This window comes from Canis lupus, chromosome 6 (genome assembly GCF_011100685.1).
Source record: "Canis lupus familiaris isolate Mischka breed German Shepherd chromosome 6, alternate assembly UU_Cfam_GSD_1.0, whole genome shotgun sequence".
In the NCBI taxonomy this organism is placed as follows: domain Eukaryota; kingdom Metazoa; phylum Chordata; class Mammalia; order Carnivora; family Canidae; genus Canis; species Canis lupus.
The window spans coordinates 9142382-9159759 of NC_049227.1; the positions used below are offsets into that span (position 1 = coordinate 9142382).

A 17378-nucleotide genomic window follows, 5' to 3' on the forward strand; every position below is an offset into this window, starting at 1 on the left:
CAGCTTATGGGGTGGCGGGCACCCAGCAGAGCCCCTGGTTGGCAAGTTCTTGCTCTCTCCGTAGGCCAATGGCAGCAAGTGCCTACAAGTAAGGGAATCCCTGGCCCCCCGGCAAACTCCTCCCCTTTTCTCTCTGCCCTCCACGGCCCCTCCCTCCGAGGAAACGCAGGATTGGGGCCCAGCAGGTGTGGGGTTAAGCCTGTTGCGGGGGGGGCGGGGGGGGGGGGCAGGAACAGCAGCAGCAGTGGCAGCAGAGGTGGTGGCAGGCCTGGCCCCGGGCCAGCTGGCCGGGAGCCCCAGGAGGCAGAGAGGGCGGAGGAAGGGGAGGAAGAGGGGAAGGAGGAGGAGGAGAGGAGCAGTCAGCAGGCCCGAGGAGGCAGGACTTCCTGGTGTGGGGGTTGTCAACAGCCCAGAAAGAGAAAGGCAGAGAGACCGGAGAGAAGAGCCGAGGAGCGGAGAGAGACCCAGCGGTTCCACGCGGAGGAGATTTGAGAGACCTGCTCGCCCCAGCCACCTAGGCGGCTCCACCTGGAGGATCGGGGTGGGGGCAGAGCCGCCTCTTCCCTCACCAGTCCCGGGACCCTTGGGGCTTCGGAGGCCGCGCCTGGGCTCCACCAAGGAGGCGGGGGTCCCTTCTTTTCTGGCGAGCAAACTTTTTACGAAGATGCCTTGCGGGGCGAAGTGCGGCCCCCGAAGAGAAGCGGACAGCCCCTGATCGCCGCCGCGCCCCCCGCGGGAAGGACAGCCCGACATCGTAGGCTCCGGGACCCCCGGCCCAGCTCGGTGGCCGAGGCCGAGAGGTAGGGCTCTGGGCTGGCTGGGCGGGGCGCTGGGGCAGCGGGGCAGGGCCTGCCCGGGATCGGGGAGCTGGGGTGCGGGCAGCCTGGACACTCGGCAGAGGCCTCCCGGCGGCGGGGCCGACCGAGGAGCTGCTTCACCCCTGCTCGTCCAAGGCCCTGGAGCCCCCTCCTGCTGTCGGGCGACTCGGTCCTGTGAGTCTGAATCCCAGGCAAGAAATGCCCAACTTTGGTCTGGGCCGCCCCTTCCTACTCTGTGGGACCGCTGGGATCTCCTGGTCTCAATCGTCTCTGCCAGTCTCTTTGTCTCTGGGTCTCTGGTGGTTTCCCCTTCCTCCCCCATCCTGCTCCCCAGAGAGGAAGCCCCAGAGGTGGCCTGCCCACTGCTTTCTCACACACACACACACACACACACACTCTCTCTCTCTCTCTCTCTCTTTCCAGTTTGCAAACTCAGCTCTGGAGTTGGGCAGCGCCAGGGGCAGGAAAAACCTGCCCCTGCCCCTGCCCCCACCTCCTGCCACCTCCCCTGCCCTGTGCTCCCTTTACCAGCCAAGTACCCCCAGTTCCTGCAAAGCCCTCCTGCCATGTCGGACCCAGATGTCCCCAGGGGCCCTGATGCCCCCGCCATGTGGCCCCCCTGTTCCAGGGGTGCCTGAGCCCCTGGAGGAGCCCCAGCTGCACCCCCTGCCCACCTTGGCCGAGTCCTGAGCCCCAGGGACCATGAGTGGGGGCAAGAAGAAGAGTAGTTTTCAAATCACCAGCGTCACCACGGACTATGAGGGCCCAGGGAGCCCAGGGTCTTCAGAGCCCCCTGCCCTGCCGGGCCCCACCGCGCCCCCACCCCGTCTGCCTAACGGGGAGCCCAGCCCCGAGCCAGGGGGCAAAAGCACCCCCCGGAACGGCTCCCCACCACCTGGGGCCCCCGCCTCCCGTTTCCGGGTGGTAAAGCTGCCCCATGGCCTGGGAGAGCCTTATCGTCGAGGCCGTTGGACGTGTGTGGATGTTTACGAGAGAGACCTGGAGACCCCTGGCTTCAGCCGGCTCCTGGAAGGAGTTCGAGGGGCCTCGGGGGGCACTGGGGGCCGATCTTTGGATTCCAGGTTGGAGCTGGCCAGCTTGGGCCTGGGTGCCCCAACCCCGCAGCCAGGCCTGTCTCAGGGCCCCACCTCCTGGCTCCGGCCGCCCCCTACCTCCCCTGGACCTCAGGCCCGCTCCTTAACCCGGGGGCTGGGCCAGCTGGCAGTACCTGGTAAAGCCAAGGTGGAGACACCCCCTCTGTCAGCCTCCCCACCCCAGCAGCGTCCCCCAGAGCCCAGGACAGGGGATAGCGCCGGCCCCTCCCGGGCTGCCACGCCCCTGCCCTCCCTGAGGGTGGAAGTGGAGGCTGGGGGCTCAGCAACAGGGACCCCTCCACTATCCCGATCAAAGGATGGAGCCCTGCGGCTGAGGATGGAGTTGGTTGCTCCAGAGGAGATGGGGCAGGTAAGAGCTGGGTTCTGGGGTCAGGGAGACACCTGAGGGGTGGTGCTTGTTCATCTGGGCCTGGGCCTAACCTCCAGCTTGGGCCTCCCTGCCTCCACCTCCTTACCACCCTCTCCCCATTCCAACAACACGTGTCTGTCCCTCTTTTCTCTTCTTGCCCTCTTCCTGGGAAGTAGTCCATCCTCCTCTTCATGCAGCCTTGTTTTCTTTCTCAGGCTCCCTCTTCCCCTATATCCTGCACCTTCTTTCTTTCTCTAAGCCTTTGTTACCTTTGGCCTCCATCTCTGTTTCCTTATAGCTTAGTGCTGTCTCGCCATCACAGAGATGTCGGCTTCACACTTTGGCCCTCACCTTCTGTCTTGGTTTCACCCCTTCTGGCTTCAGGCATGGGGGATGGAGGTCCCAGATGGGGGTAGGTGCTTGGGCCTCTGGGAGAGGAGCTGTCCAGGTTGGTGGGGAGGGGTAAAAAGAAAGTCTCCCTGGCCGCACCACGCACCATTCCAAAGGTGACGGTCTGTCTTCTTATTAGCCACTCATCCCAGCCCCATCTGCAGCTTTGTCCCAAGTCAAATTTCTCCAAGGACGTGATGAACTAGGTGGGATGGAGGGCTTGGCGGTGTGTCCTTTCTGCCCTCAGGCCCCTGTCTCCGCTCCCCTGCATCTAGGCCTCTCCATGATTGATAACTGGGGGTGGCCACCAGGGAGTGGGAGAGAGGCAGGAAGCAGTGGAGAAAGAGTTAAATCCTCTGGTCTTTCTGCTTCCTGTCTCCAAAAGAGGAACAAGTCTGGGCTGGGGGGCAGGATGCCTGGGTCCCTGGGGTGAGGGTGGGCCGCCAGGGATGTGGGGGATGGATGTGTCTGTCCTGAAGGAGAAAATAACACCTTGGACTTCAGGAGCGAGGGCAGGGAGTGTGAGGATGAGAACTTTTCCCCCTTCCTGGCCTTGGGCACAAACCACAGTATAAAAATAACCTGGGACTGGATGTCTGGGCCCTGTCAGGACCGGTCAGGACCGGCTACCCCCACCCCCTCCTGGCCTCAAACTCACATATCTCATGCTGCGCCCCCTACTTTTCTGGAGCTTTCATTAAATTCCTACCCCAGGGGAGAAGATGCTCTTTCCTTTTCTAGTCCCTGTTCTCTTGCTCTTCCAGAGCAAGCCCCCTTTGCTCCAGTCTCTCTGTGTCCTTAAGCCCTGTCTGAGCTTCCCTTGGGCCTGCAGACCCTGCCCCTCTGTCCTCAGTGCCCTCAGAACCCTTTCCTTTCCCCCACATCCCGATCCCTCCCTGTGTGCATGCATCTGTGCTGCTTTTTCCTGGCCCCGAAGTCTGGCTCCGTTCCACACTCCCCCATGCCTCTTCCCTCTCAAGAGTGAGGCTGAGAGGAAGGCTGGGGGGACACCACCTGGGCCCCCTTCCTCTGCTCCGGCCCTCTAACCGCTCTGGACTCTCTGTTCTTGGCTTTTCCGAGAAGCAGGGGCCTCCTGGGGCCTCACAGAGGCGGCTTGTTCCTGTGGCCCCCGCCCTTTTGCAGCCACCCCCAGTGCCTGTTGGGCTGTGTGGGTCTGTGCCCGGGCTCCGCCTCCCCCCATCTCCGCAATCCAACCACCCTCCCTGCCCCAGGGCCCAGCGCAGGAGCAGAACTTCACCTGAATCTGAGAAGTTTGAGAGAAGAGGCTAGAATGGATAGAGTGGGGTGGGAGGAGGACCGGCTTCTGAGGATTCATTCATTCTACAAATAGCTATTGAACAAACTATAAGCTCTGCCCTCTGGAGCTTACCTTCTAACAGCAGGGAGGCAAAAATACTTTAATTTCAGATACTATTCAGTGCTCTAAAAATAAAATAGAACAGTTCAGTGGAATTCACTAGTCGAATGATGGGGAAATGCCTCTCTGAGGAAGTGATATTCAAGTGGCTTTTAAAAAGTCAGGTGACAGAAGGCAGACACTTTCTGCCTAGCCTCTGATTGGGGGTCCTGGTTCAGCTGGTAGAAGAGTGCTAGAGTACAGACCAGAGCCCCTTTCTGGTACTCTGATACACCACGAACCACTTTCTGGAAGCTGCTCACCCAGTCCTCAGGATGGACATTGTTTCCTTTACTCTGATACCTGCCTAGTTGCCTCCACTAGACCCAGGGAAGAAAGGGCCCTGGGGGCAGGACCCCTGGGTCCTCGAAGAGAGCAGAGATACATGGGGAGAGATGAGGAGGCTGACTACTAGGCAGGTTGCAAGGTGGCTGGTTCTTTTCTTGCACTGGATGTGATGGTTCCTACCTCTCTGCCTCCAGGTGCCCCCACTCGACTCTCGCCCTGGCTCCCCAGCCCTCTACTTGTTCCCCGATGCCAGTCTGGTTCACAAGTCTCCAGACCCCTTTGGAGCAGCAGCAGCCCAGAGCCTAAGCCTGGCCCGCTCCATGCTGGCCATCAGTGGCCACCTGGACAGCGATGATGATAGGTAGGTGGGCTCTGGGTCCCCCCCGCCCAGCACCTGGGATGGCCGCCTGAAAGTGCCTGGTAGGTGTCCTTCCCCTAAGTTAAGCTTGGGAGAGGGCCTCTTCAACAGAAAAACCTGGTGTTGGCACAACCACTGGGCAAAGTTGATTTGGGACCCACTCCCTCTCTGTGGAGAGGGCTGGGTGGGACTCCCTGGCTTAGGATTGTCAAATCATAGACTTTTTTTTTTTTTTTTTTTAAGACTTTGAAGGGAGTCATTGTTGTCAAATTCCAGAGCTCTTGCAGATTTAGCGATCATTTGGCCAACCCGAAGAATTTACTGGCAAATGCTCTGGAGAGAATAGAGAGTGGGTCTCCTCTCGTTCCTACCTCCCTCTCCCTGCAGAGGGCAATGGCACTCCTGCCTTTGTGTGAAGTAACATCCCTAGAGACCATGCGCACTACTTTAGGATCCTAGGACCTCGTGGTGCCTGAGGTTCTGCCCCCTGCGCGAGGGAGACCAGGAGGCCCGAGCCCGAGCCCGAGCCCGAGCCCGAGCCCGAGCCCGAGCCCGAGCCCGGGGGAGCGCCTGGAGCACTGGGCTCTGGGACGCAGGGGGGACGCAGCGGGGACGCAGGAGAGCACCATCTAACGGGCTTTGTCCTTCAGGGAAGACCGTCTGCTCAGTTTGGAGGCAACGGTGGGCAGAACTTCCTGTTTCGAGGGCCAGGTTTCAACATAGGAATGTCAGCGAGCCGAAAAGGGAGGAACGAAATTGCGAGTCTGATAGGGCGGCTGCTCCCTTCTGGCCGGGTCCTGATAGAAGGGCTGGGGAGTCACCACTTTTATTTTGGAGGGAGGAGTGGGACTTCCTGTTGGAGGCCTGGGGGAGGGACTTCCTGTTTGGAAGGAAAATAAAGGGCGGGGCTTAGCCCTGAGTTTTGTGGGTGTTGGGGGGGACCTTGTCCTGAAGGGAGTCTCTCCTTCCCCTCCTCCCCTCGCGTGTTGCGATCCCCTCCCCTTGCCCCTCCCAGAATGAGGGAGTGAGTCTCACCAAGGGAAAGGGCTTGTGGCCTTGGGGAGAGGAAGGAGAAGGGTTGGCGGGGCCGTGGGGTGGGATGGAGGGCCAGGGCCCTGGTGGCGGCTGGTGGAGAATGAGGGACACAGTGGGGCAGGGCAGGGCCGCCGCGGGGCTCCCAGCTCTCAGGAATGTGCGAGGTGTGAGGTTGGCCAGGGCCCAGCCAGTCACCTGCCCCCACTGCTGCTATTCTCAGCGCTTCCCACCCCTACTCCCTCCCACTTGGGAGGTTCCCTGGCAGGAGGGCTCCCTAACCCTCCCCACCCCTGTTGATTTCAGAGCCCAACCTCCTGCTGCTTCTGAGAGGGCTCTGCCCTCCAGGAGCCTCCTCAACTCTATTCTTTTGGCTTGTCCCCTCCCTCCCTCCCTCTGTTCCACCCCCTCCCCACACCCCAGTCTGACCGGTCAGGCACCCAGCCTCCACTTTATCCTGCTCCACTCTGAGCCTCTGGGGCTCCAGCCTGGCCCAGCCCCTCTCTTGCCCCACCCTACTGGGCAGGTAGGTAGGATTGGATTGGGCCACCCCCTTGGTCCCCTGGAATGAGGCATTGTAGCTCCCACCTCATCTCTCTGGTGTGCCCAGAGCTGGTGCAAGAACAGGGTCTGAGTAGCCTGGAACCTCCCTTTCAAGAGGGAAAGTGGGCTGGGGATTAAGTGCCTGGATCCCAGATGGGGAATTGGGGATGCCTGCTAATCTCAGATTCTGGGGTTCAGAGAACAGAGGGTGCCTGGTGAATGGTGAATGCACACGTGCTTTTGGGTGTCAAGAGCCTTCATGTTTCCAACAGGGCCTGGCAGTCAGGAGGTACTTGAATAAGTGGATGGATGGACGAATGGATGGGTGGGTAGATGGCCAGCCTTGGGGATCCAGGCATTATAAGGAATGAATCCCAGAGACTTGGGAAAGAAAAGGTACATTTATTTATCCAGTGCTTCTCCTTTGGGTCGGGTGCTACCTTTTATCTCACTGAAGCAACCTCATGATCCCCACTTTCCAGATGAAGAAGCTGAATGCAAGTCAGAGGAGGAAGGTTTTAGGAACTTGCCCAAGGTCACCGAGCTAGTAGATACCAGGATAGCATTCAGAACCTGGGTCTGACCCCAAAGCCACATTCTCCATTCTCTTACTGGGATGCCTGTGTCCCAAGAATCAAGGAGGAGGCAATCATTTCTAGGATGCCCTTTCTCTCCAGGACAGGGGCAGGGACAGCTCTCCTAAGCTGGGCAAGGAGCCACCCCTCCCTCCCCCCCACCCCCACACTCTGGCCTAGCCCCACCCCAAAGACACCACAGATCCGGGAGGGAGTAGTATAGAGAGGGCAGCCGGATGCCACTTCTTTGGCCTCAGGCCCATCCCCTACGGGCTCCTCAGAGCAGGGCTGGCCCTTGTCCCCAGGATTAGAACCTTTCCACCTCTCCCAGGTGGATCCTCATTTTGAGGCAGTTTCATCTGACCTTCAAAAAGGAAGACCGGCCTCTAGAGCTATCCTTGTTCCAAGACCCAAGAGTCCTGCAGGGCCAGTCCTCAGCTGTGCCTATCATGCATGCCTAACCCCAGGGGGCACCATTCACATTTGAAGTCATTATCACCAACACTTGAAGTCATGACAATTTTCCCCAAGATGGCAATAAGTGTCTTGAAGGAGGGGGCATCCTGTTCTTATTCACACAGTTGCCTCTGGGCTTGTGGGGGGAGCTGATCCCACCCAGCCAACTCCAAGCTTCAGGGTCCTGACTCTGCCCTGGGAATTCCAGCACAGCACCTGCTTTTTACTTACTTGGGGTGAGGGTGGGGTGGGGGTGGAGAGGCTCTCAAAGGGAGGGTTTGAGTTGCCAGCTGGAGTCCTGGTCCCTTGAAGTGTTAACGTTAGAATGTGACAGTGGAAAGTGCTGTCAAAAACTCACCAGCACTGGACAAACAGGAGATAGTCATCTATCAGCCAACAAATGTTTATTGTTGTATTATTTCTTTATTTCTGGCAAGAACAACTTACTTGGCATCTTTACCTGGGTGTCTGCCAAGCAAGGCCAGTGTTCCTATTCCTGTGAATCTTCCCCTCTTTGGTCTCTGTCTGTGTGTATAGGGTGGGGGTGGGTGGGTGGGGAGGGGGTATGTGTCCTATGGTTGCCCAGGCTTTACCCAAGTGTCTCAGATCAAAATAGCTTGAAAACCTCCCTGGCACTCCAGCTGGCTAGCTCACCCTCCACTCTTAAATTTGTCCTATTCCCCACCCCAAACCTGAGAATCCCAGTGTCCTTTCCTCACCCTACAGTGTACCGTTCTCTCAGGGCCAGTCACCCCCTTGGTTACTCCACTTGTCAGCGCCTTCTGCACCCAGAGCTTGGACAGGAAATGGAAAAATCCCAGCTCCCTCGTGCTGCCTTCCTGGCTGCAGGGCCTCACCCAAGGGTCACCTTGAATTGAGGGCTAATTCCCCCCACAGGATAGTGAGTATGAGCTGGCAATCAGGAGAAAGGGCTTGATAGGGGAGCACCAGAGAACAGGGGTGCAGCATGTGGAGACTGCCTCACTCTGGGAGGGACAGAGCTGGGGGCTTGAGGACAGGATGGATCCTGCAGTCTTGAGGGGAGCCTGGGTGTGGAGCTGGCCCTAGGGCTGAGGTGGCTGAGGGAGAAGCAGGACAGGGGTGGGTCGTGAGCCCTGGGATGAAGCAGGAGCCTGAGACCTGGGTGGTAACAAGAGGGAGTCTTGGGGGATAGAAGGTAGAAAGGCTTGTGCAGCAGGCCCTCAGCCTCAGGCAGGCAGGACACGCTGGCGGTATCCAGAGGCTGGCCCTGGGAACCGTTCAGCCAGGCCTGAGTCGACCTCTGCTGGCCATTTAGCAAACTGCAGCCAGACCGGCTCTCCCCTTTCATTTGCTCTCAAGGGTCTTCAAAGCCCCTGCTCTAAATTGGGAATTAGATTCCTGCTTCTCACCTCTCCTCAAAGGCCTCTGGTCCCTCCAAGACCTGAGACTCAAGACCCAGGTTCCAGATCCATAGGCTGTTCTTGTCTTTTGGGGCTGTTTTCGTTGCTTTGGTAATCTTTCCACTTCTCTTCTTCCTCACTGTGGGAGGTGGGAGATGCTCTCTGCCCAGGCCCCTGGGGTCACCCATGATGTGGGCTTTGTGCATCTGGGATGGGAGTGGGGGTTGGGTGCTTACAGTCCAAGGAAGATGACAAGTATATCAGAAATGCCCGCCATCCCAGCCTAGTGGAGCTGAGGGCGTGAGGGAGGACAGTATTAGCCCATAGGGGACAGAACTGGGTGAGGTGGGGGTAGGTCTCCCAAGGCCAGGCTGTCCCTCACCCTTCATGCCCCTCCCCTGACCCAGCCCACCAGCTGACTTCCTTCAGCCTGCCGCCTTCCCTCTGCTCTGGGACTGGTGCCAGGGTAAGAAGGGGACACTGGCACTGACCATGTCTGGGAATTCCCGCCCACCATGGAGTCAGTGGGAGGGGGTCCCCGTGTCCCTGAGGAGCCAATCGCAGCCAGGCTTTGCCGTGGGGGGCGGTGTATATCTTTCAGACCAGCACCCCCTAGGCACTGTCTCCTCTCTGCCTGCCTGGCACCAGCTAGACCCTGTTCTGCCCCGGGGGGCTCTGAGCCCCCCAGGCAGCCCTTCTGATACAGCCTAAAGCCCTTTCCCTTGGGGATGGCCCAGCTAGGCATCTCTGTCAAGTCCCTGGTGTCATCTTATGAGACGCGCATGGTGGGGATGGTTCCAGGGCCTCCCCGAAAAAGGGGCTGTGTCTCCTCTCCTTGCTCCCCTCGGGGAGCATCCCCCATCCGGGGGGCATCTGCACCCCCACCCCACCGGGGCCTGGGGGTGCCTGGGCAGCTGCCCTCACCCCGCCAGGGGATGGACAAAACCCTCCTCTCCCTGATTCTCTACTGTCACAGGTACAGGCAGGGGTGTGGGCGGGAGGCTACAGTGAACGGGGCTTGTGGAGGAGGCCAGAGCCTGCTCTGAGAAGCACCTGGAAGGCAGCCGGCTGGGGTGTCCAGACACCTGGCTTGGCACCTACTCTTCCTCCTCACCTCTCAACTCCCTGTGTCTCTCCAGCGGCTCCGGAAGCCTGGTTGGCATTGACAACAAGATCGAACAAGCCATGGTAAGAGAAGCCATCTTGGTCCCAGGAGGTTCTGGCTCACGTCCTGCTGCCCCACCCCTGTTGTCCTCATTAGGGAATTCGGACTCCTAGCCCCTCAGCCTACTCCCAGCTGGGTTCCCTTGGGTTCTCACACCCTCTTGTCTCCACTGGAACTCCTGATTTCCCTTGGCCCCTGGCCTGCCCCCATCTCTGTCTTCAAGCCCTGATCTTGTCTCTTTGCGGCATCCTTGCACATCGTGCCTCCCGCCACCCCACCACCACCACCTCATCCCTGCTTTGCTGCTTCTCCAGTGGTACTTCATCATTTGGGGGCAGGGGCATCTCTCATACCTAAGCCCTCAAGGCACTGGGCAGGGATGAGGTTGGGGAGGTCTAGGACCCCTGACTCTTTGTCTGTCCCCTGGGCTCCCAGGACTTGGTGAAGTCCCACCTCATGTTTGCGGTCCGGGAGGAGGTGGAGGTGCTGAAGGAGCAGATCCGAGACCTGGCCGAGCGGAATGCCGCGCTGGAGCAGGAGAATGGACTGCTGCGTGCCCTGGCCAGCCCTGAGCAGCTGGCCCAGCTGCCCTCCTCGGGAGTCCCACGGCTGGGGCCCTCTGCGCCCAATGGGCCCTCCGTCTGAGCCTCCCTTCCCTCACAATGTGCCTTTGGGGGCTGCCACAGCTACCAGGCCTTGTGCCAGCTGCCCACCCCCACTTCCTATGCAGCTTTAATGCCTCCGGATCCCTGGGGATGGGAGTTGAAGGCTCAGAATCGGCCTGTCCCCCCACTCTTCCTCAGTCTCCCCCTAATGCCCAGGGACTGGGCAGCGGCATCCCCAGGCCTTGAAGGAGGAGGGAGGGCTTCGGGATAGGGTGTTAGATAGAGCCCTCCTCCCCACTCCCGAGGTGTCAGTGTTCTGGGAACCCTGGCAGTAGATGTCTGGGCGAGTTGGAGTCTCCCGGGCGGACACCCCATCCCCACCTTGTTCCCTCAAAGTACCCATTCTCCTCTGCCCAAGGGAGGGAGTATGGACAGTCTGCAAGTTCTGGGATTCAGGTTGTTATTAAAATAATAATTATAATTAAAAAATCTGAAGAAACTTGAATCTGGAGGTTGGCATCTTGTTGCTTGTGTCCAGATGGGGCCTGCAGTGGCTTTTCCACTTGGGGAAAGACTGAAACTGTGGGTTCCCTTGGAGATCTTGTCCAGACTGGGGAGGTTGAATGTGGCTCAGAGTAGTCTAAAGATTTGTGGGGGGTGGGGGGTGCACCAAGGATCCAAAGGGAGCCAGCAGCCCAGGTCCTGGGAAGGGGTAGGCAGGCAAGGCGGAGGGAGGGAGAGGGGCGTCAGCCCACGTGCTGGGGGGGGGGGGCAGGCAGGGAAACAATGAGGCCTTTGGTGATTGTGCAGGATCCACCCTCAGCTTCCCAGTGTGTCCCCTCTGCGGGATGGATCCCGGTGGAGGCTGGGGGGGGCGGGGCTGGGGGGTCCTGAATGGGCTCCTTGTCTCAGCTCTGGGTGTGGGCCAGGCTCCCCGGGCACACGGTGCCCTCGCCAGGCCTGGCTGGCCTCCGTGGCTTCCACCCTCAGCTGGCTGTGGGTGAGCGGCCCCTCCCTGACAGCCGTGCCTGGGCTTCTGTCCCAGGCAGCAGAGGCAGGTAGAGAGAAGGACCCCATCTAGTGGGGAAGGGTTGGGGGAAGGCAGCAGCCTCCGCCTGGGAGCATCCTGGCCTCAGACCCAGAGAGTGGGAGGCTAGAGGCTGACCCAGGTTGGACTTCCTGCCCCAAAGCTCCCTAGATTTACGACCCTGGGCAGGTTCTTTGCGTTTTCCATATCTCTGCTTCCTCATGGGTACAATACCTACCAGAGGGCTGTGATGATGATGATTACATGACATCATACGTGGGAAATGGCCAGTGAGTACCAGGCGCTCAGTAAATATTAGTTCCCCTTCCCTGGACCTGAGGTAGGAGGGCTAAGGACACAAGGATTGGCTCCCGGGGTCCTGAAAGGGCCTTGGTGGGGAGGTCAGGGCCAGGTAGGCTCTCACAATGGGCTAGAACTCTGCCTTCCTCTGAGTTCTCATCCACTCTGACTCCTCTCCCTGTCTCAGGGAGGGGAGGAAAGACTTAGGATGAGTCATTGGTGAAAGCTTTCCCCCTGGATTCTCTATTTCTTTCTTCTTGGTTGTACCAAAAGCTCCTGAGAGACCCCTCGGGTGGTGGCCATTGGCCTGCAGTCTGTTCCCTTCCACCCTTTGTACCAAATGTTTGTCCTGCCCCCTACTTGGTGCTCGTCTATTGGGAGAAATGGCTGTGGTAATGAGGTTCTTCCGATGGATTTGGCGAAAGATTACTTGCTGGGTGAGTTTCAGAGCATGCCCTTCCTCATGACCTGCTGGGATTGGAGGTGCCGGTCAGTGACCTCTAGGTCCTGGAAACCCAGCTGGGGAGGAGGTGGGGACATCCACTGCCCCTTCCCCTCTATGCTTGCCTTTCTATCAACCACCATGCCCCCCTTTTGTCTCTTTCCTTCCTATCTTGTTCTTAGGTTTTTTTCTGGAAACACAAAGCTAAGTCAACCATCTTGGAACACCATGACTCCCAGAAAAGTGCTTTGAAGGTGGAGAAGACCCCCAAGGTGGTTGAGACTTTCAAGTTGGTCGAGCCCTGTGAAGGGGCTAAGGTCTCCAAGACAGAGGAGACCGCCAAGGTGGCTGATCCCTTCACATTGGCCAAATCAACAGAGAAGGCTGAGGTGGAGAAGAGATGTGAGGGCCGATCCCTGCTGCAGCTGCCGCGGACAGCTGTAAAGTCTGTATCCATGCTCATGGGCTCGGCCCTACAGAGCGGCTGGCAAATGTGTACCTGGAAGGTCAGCATCCTATTTCTCTGGTTCCCAGGGGTCCTTCCACCCTCCCTGATCCCCTGTGACTCATTCTTTCCTCCAGTCGGTTAACATTTATATTGTATGCCTCTCAGGCACTGAGATAGGCAATGGAGGATACATGATGAACAAGATTTACCCAGGCTAAGGGATCTACAGACAATGTCATAGGCATTATAGGTTCAGTATCTTAGGGGCGTAACATGGGAAGTCAGGGGTCTGTGGTAGCTCAGGGGCAGGGCATCTAATCCAGAGTTGGAGTCAAGGAAAGCCTTCGCAGCAGAAGAGAGGATGAAGCTGACACCTGAAGGATTGACTCTGCCTTGGAGTGGGGTGAGGAGGGAGTGAAGGGAGTATTCCATGAAGACAGAATAGCAAGTGGGCTGTGGTCAGAGGGGTGCTGGCCCAATACGATGGGTATGGTCAGTCCTGAGGTCAAGGCCCAGCTTGTATAAGGCAGAGTGGTTGGCCATCTGTGGAGTTTGGATTTGACCCTTAGAGCAATGCAAGCCCTTGTAGACATTTGAGTGGAGGAGTGACACAGATTTTAATTTAGAAAGCTTACCCTCTCTCGTAATTGTGGTGTGGCCACTCTGGAAACATTTTGGTAGTTTCTTATAAAATTAAACATGCAATCATCATATGCCAAGCAGTTGTACTCTTGGGCATTTATCCTAGATAAACGAAACTTTATGTTCACACAAAAATCCTTGCATGAATGTTCAGAGCAGCTTTATTTGTAAGAGCCAAAACCACCCTGAATGTCCTTCAGTGGGGGAATGGTTAAACTGTGATGTATCCATACTGGTGGAATACTTCTAGACCATAAAAAGAAACAAATTACTGATATACCCAACAACTTAGATGAGTCTCAGGAATTATGCCTAGTGAAAACAAATCCCTAAAGGTTATATATACGTACTGTATGATTCTATTTATATTATATACCACTCTTCAAATAACAAAATTCTAGAAATGGAGACTCGATTCATGGTTTAGTGGTTGCAAGGACCAGGTAGGTTGGTTATCAAAGGGCAACATGGGGAATTCTTGTGGTGATGAGAATATTCTGTATATTGAGTATGTTAGCTGGATACATGAATCTGCATATGTGAGAGAAAATTGGGTAGAATGTAACACACATGCACACAAATGAGTATAAGCTGTGGGGGTGGGGGTGGTTGTGAATATCACTGGATTGTATGGATGTCAGGTATCCTGTCTATGATACTATACTACAGTTTTGCAAGTTTACTACTGGGGGAAATTGGGTAAAGAGCATACTGGGGCGGCTGGGGGGCAGAGGGCAGCCCGGGTGGCTCAGCGGTGGATGGAGTCCCACGTCAGGCTCCCTGCATGGAGCCTGCTTCTCCCTCTGCCTGTGTCTCTGCCTCTCTCTCTGTGTGTCTCTCATGAATAAATAAATAAAATCTAAAAAAAAAAAAAAAAAAAAAAGAGCATACAGGGACTCTAGTATTTCTCACTACTGGATCTGACTATAATTATCTCAAAGTCAGAAATGTAATTTTAAAAAGGGAAGTGTCTCGATCACTACCAAACCAGCTTCCTTGGCCTTGAATGAAGTATTATAGCACTAATAATAAAGTTCACTTGGCACCCTGTGATGGGCAGGTCAGAAAAGGACAAGAGGAGAGGCAGGGTATTTAAGAGGTAGAATTTTTGTCCCAAGTCGGTTGACTGAATGACGGTGAAGTGGGGGAGGGAGAGGCAGAGTCAGAGTAGGCTGGAGCCATCCACTGGGATGGAGAATGAAGGAGTTTTCGGCAGACTTAGGGGTGCAAGTGATGTGTTGAGGGCATTGGGGCAAGATGAGTTGAGATGTTGGTGGGACATTTGCATGGAGATATCTAGGAAGCAGTGGGATATACAGGCCTGGGGTGACAAGGGACCTCTGAAGTGGAGACAGGTCGAGGGGACCATTCTATCCTTCATTTTTAAAAAAGATTTATTTATTTATTTGAGAGAGAGCACTAGTAATAGGAGTGTGGCAGAGGGAGAGGGACAAAGACTCCCCACCGAGCAGAGAGCCCCACACAGGGCTGGATCTTAGAACCCCGGGATCATGACCTGAGCCAAAGGCAAATGCTTAACTGACTGAGCCCCCCAGGCACCCCAATCCTGTCCTTCATTTTATTTTATTTTAGTTATTATTTTTTATTATTCTTTTAAATATTTTATTTATTTATTCATGAGAGACACACACACAGAGAGGCAGAGACATAGGCAGAGGGAGAAGCAGGCTCCCCCCTGAGCAGGGAACCCAATTTGGGGCTTGATCCCAGGACCCTTGAAATCATGACCTGAGTCAAAGGCAGACGCTTAACTGGCTGAGTCCCCCAAGTGCCCCGATCCTGTCCTTCATACTATCACAATCTCCATGAAACCCTAGTGAGGAGTTGAAGATAGGTGAGACATGCTCCCTGTCTTTCAGGAGTTCAAATTTAATGTTGAAAACAGGTCTGCAGAACAAATAGCGTATGACATGCCGTATGATGAGGCAAATAAAAGAGCAGAGACAAACACCTACTGCAGCCTGGGAATGCTTCCTGAAGGAGGAGGTGCCTGAGCTAGGCCCCACTGGAGGAGGTGGAACTAGACCAGCCTTTGCTGTTCACCTGGCAATGGTTCCACCAGTGGTTTCTCCACCGGCTATTTACATGTGCTCATCTTCTCTCTCTTCCGTAGTCCTCTGTGAGTTCTACCTCCATTTCCTCCCAGATGAAATCTGGGTCCCCTCTGGAGACCCCGGAGGCTGAGATGCTGCGGGAAGTGTACCTGGTGCTGTGGGCCCTCCGGAAACAGCTACGACAGCTGGCCCGCAGGCAGGAGAGGCGGAGGCGGCACCATATCCGGACCCATGCTGGCCCCCAACCTGAAGCAGTTCAGGGCCTGAAACAGGATGCCCGGAGTCCCCTGTAGGGGGGGGATCCCCACATCTTCCAAAAAGCCCCACCTCACTCTTAGGTAAGGTTGGTAGGAGAGGTTAGGGCAGCAGGCCAAGAGTTGTGGGTGAGAAGTTTTCATACTGTCACCTCTTATCCAGAGACCAAGGCCAGGCCTGGGGTCCCACTTATTCCCCTTCATTCCGTTTATTCAATTTGTAAGAAAGATTATCAAAATGTTGGGAAATAAATATCAGATATTTCTGAGTAAATGTAGAGCGTGTTTGTGGATAGCCAGAGGCAATGAGGGGAACTCGGTCCGGCAGGGAGGGGCATCTCAGGTGCTTGCCCAAATATATATGGGCTTGGGGGGTGTTTGGGGTGGGGGTCCCCATGTCCAGGCCCTGGGTCCTCCCACTTCTAGGGGCTGATTGCCTTTGGCAACTCTGCCAGTCCAGGAAGGGTAACAGTAGCATCCCTTTACTAAAGAAACTTGGTACCTACCGGGTCCTGAGCCCAGGCTCTCCCTGGCAATCCTACAAAGATGGGGCCTTTTGCAGAAGTTAGGGGACTTGTCCAAGGCCCTAGCGCAAACGAGACCTGCTGGACCCTATGCGCCAGCGGCCAGCCCACTGCCCAGCCCCTCTGACGCTCTAGGGCTCCCCCATAGTGAAGTCAGTGGGTCTGAAGACGCGTCGCGGGGAAGGCTCGCAGACCCTGCTGGCCGCGCCCCTGCGGAGAGCGGCCGAGAACTACATCTCCCAGGGTTCCGGGCGGCGCGGTGGGCGGGCCGGGGGCGCCGGCGAGGCCGGGGGTGGGGCAGCGGCCTCGTGTCTGGGCGCGGGGGCCGCGCGCTGTGCTGCTGGTGAAGGTGTCAGTCTGGGCCCTTGGAGCGGAAGGCCCGCGCGAGGCCGTGACGATTCGGAGGAGGCTGCGGGGCGGGAGGCAACCCGAGGGGAGACCGAGGAGCCGCAGGTCCCCACTCGGACTTTGTCCGGCGCGGAACGGCTCCCCAAGAAGCAGGGATGTTTCACAAGACTGCGAAATGGGGGGATTTCCTTGTTTACAAGGCTTGGGGGTGACGTGGGGTTGGAGGAGGGGATGCCAGCAGAGGCCCCGAGGAAGGAGTTGGAGAGGTGGGGGAGGGAGGGTGTGGCTGGCTGTGCTGCTGGATCTTGCTCCGAGGAGTTAGTGTGAATAGCAAGCAGGTGGTGGGCGTGAGCAAAGCTGGGAGTAGTGAGCAACGGGGACGTTTTTTGCTAGAAGCGCCAATTCACTAGAAAAGTCAGCAAACTACACCCCCCGCCCCCTTTCTGGAAGACTTGGGCTTCCTTGCTGGGAATCCGGGTGTTCTTTCCCAAAAGTGCTCAACAGGCTCCCCAGCCCTCTAGCTCTGCTGCACCAAGCCCATTAGCTGTCCACCGCACCTCAACCTTTCTCACCACTTATTAAGCTTCTACTGTGACTACTTTTAGGTCTCATTTTAAGTGATTTCACAACAGCTTTGTGGTGAAATATTATTATTTTTTAAAGATCTTATTTGTTCATGAGAGACACACAGAAGCAGAGACCTAGGCAGAGGAAGAAACAGGGTCCCTGAGAGGAGCTCCATGCGGGACTGGATCACAGGACCCCGGGATCACAACCCGAGCTGAAGGCAGACAACCACTGAGCCACCCAGGTGCCCCCAGGCTC

General features: G+C 56.9%; 2 protein-coding genes and 1 long non-coding RNA gene across 3 annotated transcripts; 2 read left to right on the top strand and 1 right to left on the bottom strand.

Annotated features, from left to right (window-relative positions):
- The first annotated feature begins 439 nt into the window (after nt 1–439).
- Nucleotides 440–11004, top strand: TSC22D4 (TSC22 domain family member 4). Its single transcript, XM_038539275.1, has 5 exons — nt 440–800; nt 1242–2282; nt 4572–4738; nt 9863–9911; nt 10324–11004. The coding sequence occupies exons 2-5, from the start codon at nt 1521–1523 to the stop codon at nt 10531–10533; spliced, it is 1188 nt and encodes a 395-aa protein (XP_038395203.1). The 5' UTR covers nt 440–800; nt 1242–1520; the 3' UTR covers nt 10534–11004.
- LOC111096207 lies at nt 10951–11994 on the bottom strand. Its single transcript, XR_005360568.1, has 2 exons — nt 11759–11994; nt 10951–11195 (listed from the first exon to the last, which is right to left on the bottom strand). It is a non-coding gene; the product is annotated as an uncharacterized LOC111096207 (long non-coding RNA).
- Nucleotides 11994–15955, top strand: C6H7orf61 (chromosome 6 C7orf61 homolog). Its single transcript, XM_038539276.1, has 3 exons — nt 11994–12257; nt 12445–12768; nt 15487–15955. Exons 1-3 carry the CDS (start codon nt 12204–12206, stop codon nt 15718–15720), a joined length of 612 nt encoding a protein of 203 aa, XP_038395204.1. The 5' UTR covers nt 11994–12203; the 3' UTR covers nt 15721–15955.
- The last annotated feature ends 1423 nt before the right edge of the window (nt 15956–17378 follow it).

Coding starts and splice junctions, on each gene's coding strand:
- TSC22D4 (XM_038539275.1), top strand. CDS start 1,521: ATGAGTGGGGGCAAGAAGAAGAGTAGTTTTCAAATCACCAGCGTCACC. Junction 2,283..4,571: donor CTCCAGAGGAGATGGGGCAG/GTAAGAGCTGGG, acceptor CTCTGCCTCCAG/GTGCCCCCACTCGACTCTCG. Junction 4,739..9,862: donor CTGGACAGCGATGATGATAG/GTAGGTGGGCTC, acceptor GTGTCTCTCCAG/CGGCTCCGGAAGCCTGGTTG.
- C6H7orf61 (XM_038539276.1), top strand. CDS start 12,204: ATGGCTGTGGTAATGAGGTTCTTCCGATGGATTTGGCGAAAGATTACT. Junction 12,258..12,444: donor GGCGAAAGATTACTTGCTGG/GTGAGTTTCAGA, acceptor TCTTGTTCTTAG/GTTTTTTTCTGGAAACACAA. Junction 12,769..15,486: donor GGCAAATGTGTACCTGGAAG/GTCAGCATCCTA, acceptor TCTCTTCCGTAG/TCCTCTGTGAGTTCTACCTC.